This window comes from Solanum stenotomum, chromosome 10 (assembly GCF_019186545.1).
Source record: "Solanum stenotomum isolate F172 chromosome 10, ASM1918654v1, whole genome shotgun sequence".
NCBI lineage: Eukaryota > Viridiplantae > Streptophyta > Magnoliopsida > Solanales > Solanaceae > Solanum > Solanum stenotomum.
The window spans coordinates 55190208-55194366 of record NC_064291.1 but is presented as its reverse complement, the minus strand read 5'-3'; the positions used below and the strand labels follow the sequence as shown (position 1 = coordinate 55194366).

General features: G+C 29.6%; 1 protein-coding gene across 1 annotated transcript; it reads left to right on the top strand.

Annotated features, from left to right (window-relative positions):
- Positions 1–728: 728 nt before the first annotated feature.
- Positions 729–3753, top strand: LOC125843311 (uncharacterized). Its single transcript, XM_049522542.1, has 8 exons — positions 729–911; positions 1979–2071; positions 2162–2359; positions 2438–2491; positions 2632–2787; positions 2952–3005; positions 3113–3253; positions 3376–3753. The coding sequence occupies exons 1-8, from the start codon at positions 729–731 to the stop codon at positions 3751–3753; spliced, it is 1257 nt and encodes a 418-aa protein (XP_049378499.1).
- Positions 3754–4159: the final 406 nt, after the last annotated feature.

The following is a 4159-nucleotide window of genomic DNA, read 5'->3' as shown; positions in this document are numbered from 1 at the left end:
AAACATAAGACGTGTATTTCAGTAATATAGGAATAGAGATGTGGAAAACTAACCTAAGACATTTCTATAAATGATACTGTCTAGTTAAAAACCTTAGTAGGAAAAAAGTTTACATATCTAGCTACCTTATTAAAAATCTTGCAAAAATAACATAAAAATTGGTAAAATAAAATATCGGGTAATAGAAACTTTATTATATATATATATATATATGGCTTTTTAGTTCAATTTGTGACTGCTGAAGAATTCTCCATTTTATCTAAATTCATCAAATTATTGTTAAAGGCAAAATAGTACATTAGCATTTATATTCTTTTCTTTTTTGCACATTGGTTTAGTTTTTTTTTTTTTTCCGGACTTAACATCATATTTTTCAATAGTTCAATATTATGTAGATATGAACCAACAAAAAACATTCAAAGTCTTTTCATATTTGGTCAAATGAAGTTAATTATTATTTTGGATATTAACACAAAATGGCAATCAACATTTATTAAACAAAAGACTTTTCAGATATGGTCAAATGTAGTTCAGAAGACTACACATAAAATCAACATCTTGTACATAATAGTCAACTGAGTCTTTTCTACATCTCTATATTATAAATATAAAATAATGTCTTCCTCGTAGTAGCAAAGGTATCAATACTTACATCTAGCAAATCAAATTCAGTGTTGAGCTTTCATGTAGTATTAATTAGTCTAATTTCTTCAAAATAACTAAGAATCATGCCTATAAAAAGAAATGATTTCAGGATGCATCAAAGAACTGTTCAACAAACGTTATTGATATTATATCTTCTTTTGAGTTATAATGAGGTGGAAGGACAAAAAAAGCTATCCAAATTAGAAGATGCGGAGTTAGAGAAACAACTAAAAATTTTGAACAAGCCTGCCGTAAAAACAGTAAAGGTATTATTTTTTCAAAAAAATTATTTTATTGTATTTGTAAATCCCTACAAACATTTTATTAGATAATACCACTTTTTGTATTAGATAAAAACATTCATTTGTCACATGATTTTTGGGAAATGGTGAACCTTCCATTTCCTTCTTTGTGTAAACTCTTCTTGTAGTTGAAGACTAAACGGGTTAGTTTGTTTTGATTTGTTTGTCTTGCTTTTTTTAAATATATTTTTAAAAAAGTTTTTACTCTTTTTAGACACTATTTAATTTTATTTTTTCACATAACATGTTTAAATCACAAGATTTAAGAGCAGTTGGTTACATTTTATATAGTTTAATTTAAGATCACAAGATTCAAAACAAAATTATTTTCTGAAACTCTATGTCAAGTCAAATCAAACCAATAAATTAAAACGGATTAAGTACAATTTTTACATTTTATCTTGCAAAGTGGGGATAAGGGCATAACAATCAGAGGCGGAGCTAGGTGGAGGTTCGGGTGCGGACGAACCCCACTAGCTTTTCGGTATAGTCTGTATTTGTATTAGCAAATTAAATAAATATATATGTGTATTAACTTGTGAATCCTCCATAAAAAATTAATTAATAGTTCAGTAGTAAGGAAGAGCGATGAAAATGCTTTTTCTATATTTGTTGTGGGTTCGAACACCACTATCAACAAAAATTTCTCTCTTCCTTTTCAAAGGAAGTATTGCTATGCAATATTTTTCTCTTTTATTCTAAGATTTAGAACCCCCTAACTCCTAGTACTGATTCTGCTTCTATAACAATGGCTTAGGACACACCTATCAGAACTATTTTTCGTTAATAAATAATGACATGAATGAACCTTTTCTCAAAGCAAAAATAGCAGAAATGAACAAAAAATTTAACAAATGTCCTAGATAAGTCTTTTTTCAAAAATTGATGGCATATTTGAGAATTTTCCCCTTTTTTAAGGCAATAGTATTACCATTTACTAACAATTGTTCTCGTGAGATTGTTTTGTGTTTAACAGGTACATCTTGTTGTCACTTAAGCTACTTATTTTATTAATTTTTGATTGTTTACAGACTAAATATGGAGATACATACGACTGCGTAGATTTCTACAAACAACGTGCATTTGATCACCCATTGTTAAAGGACCATAATTTTCATCCTAAGGCATATCTCTACTCTTTTTTCATTTCATTACCATTTTGTTCATATTGGATATAATAGTATTGACGTGCAATTAAACATCTGATTAAACAGATGAAACCTACTTTATCTAGAATCAAGAAAGATTCAACTTCCTCATCGGCAACTAATAGGTCATCGACAATATGGTCTAAAGATGGAGGATGCCCTTTTGGAACTATTCCTGTTAAGAGAATTACAAGGGATGATCTTATAAGATTAAGACGTATGCCCCCGCCAGAAGATGACACATTCGAAGATAAATATGATATTGTAAGATGATTTATGCCAATTTACTGTTATATATCTTGAATATTTCAAATCTAAACATAAATTAATTATCTAATGCAGAGCAACAACAACAGTGAGCCAAATGGAAGATACATATCTTCACAAGGATATAAGGTGGTATATGGCTATAAAATTCATTATCTAATTTCCATGTTTTATTTAATTGGATTTGAAGTAAAAAAGGAACAAGTTATTCTTAGGTTAATTTGGGTATTCTGTAAGATTTACTAAAAATAATTAACTTTTTTATTTAGGTTGCAATAGCTCGGGTTCCATATAATCCAAATAGCAAGTTTGCGGGAGCTGGAATGGATACTGCTTTGTACAATCCTCAAGTTAAAGGACAACAACATAGTGGATCTCGACTAAAAATTCAAAAAGGATCAGATATCTTACAAGTTGGTTGGAGAGTAAGTTTATATCAATTTTTTTATTCCATTATTCTATCGTTTTGTGGAAGAAGCATGTGTGCTAACCATTGAATATTGTGATTTTAAGATGTATATTAGAACATTTGTTAGTAAATACTAAATATTCAATAATTATAAAACAATATCTCTATTTCGTGCTTTAGGTGGACCCAACGTTATACGGAGATACTAGTACTAGGCTTTTTATACATTTTCAGGTAATTATCTTTTGTATGTCGAGTTCATTAAACTAGTAGATCTTTAAGTTTATAACTATTTACCTTATTTTTAAGAATTCATGTATGATATGTATCTATACTTTTAGGCTGGTAAAATTCATTGCTTCAATACACTATGTCCCGGCTTTGTACATGTAAACAAGGACATACCGCTTGATGGTTCATTCATGGAGACTATTTCACACCGTGGAGGGGACCCTTGGGGTGCTAAAATGTACATTGATCGGGTATATTTTATATTGTTTTTCTTTTTCTTATATTATTTAGAGCTTTTATACAAATATAGGTATTATAATCAGGAGATCACATAAAAAGTGTTATTGATTATTTATTTTTTTTTTGAAAAAAGGACTTGGACAGTGGAAATTGGTGGTTTTTAATGACCAAAAGCTTTGTACGAGTAGGTTTCTGGTCACAAAGTCTCTTCGCGGACTTGAAAAGTTTTGCAACGAACGTTGATTGGGGAGGTGTTGTATATAGTCCACCAGGTGTTCCGGAACCTCCAATGGGCTCAAGCTATTTTCCTATTGATAACTCTGCCTATGATGCTTATTGTTCTGGAGTTACAATTTTCAACGAGCAAGGAAAATCAATTGAAGTAGATAAAGCAATCACACATACGGATAATCCTAATGTGTACAAAGTTGAATTTATACAACTTTTTGATGATGCAGATCAAATGTATTTTGTTCTTTATGGGGGACCGGGTGAAAGTACACATGTTTAGTAGGAATAAAATCTTCCAAATCATAAAAAAAGTAGAAGAGAATTTTTCTATGTATACCTTTAATTTGAAAGTTATGTTGCCTTTCAAAGAATTGCCAAGGGAAAAAAATTCAATTCTCTTTATTATTTTTTTCTAACTACATACATAGAAAGTGCTATCAATTTTGAGAAATATAATTGAAATGTGCAAGTAATTGAAAAAAAAAGTAATGCTTCTCACTCCAGTTCTCTCCCATTTATTTCCTATATTTAAGTGAGATCTTCATCCCTTAATAAATATATATATATATATATATATTAGGGGTGTACAAAATCGAACCGAAAACCGAATCAAATCGCAAATTGAGTCAAATCTAACAAAAACCCCAACTAGTGGTTTGGTATTGAAAAAAAAAAGCCGACTATAT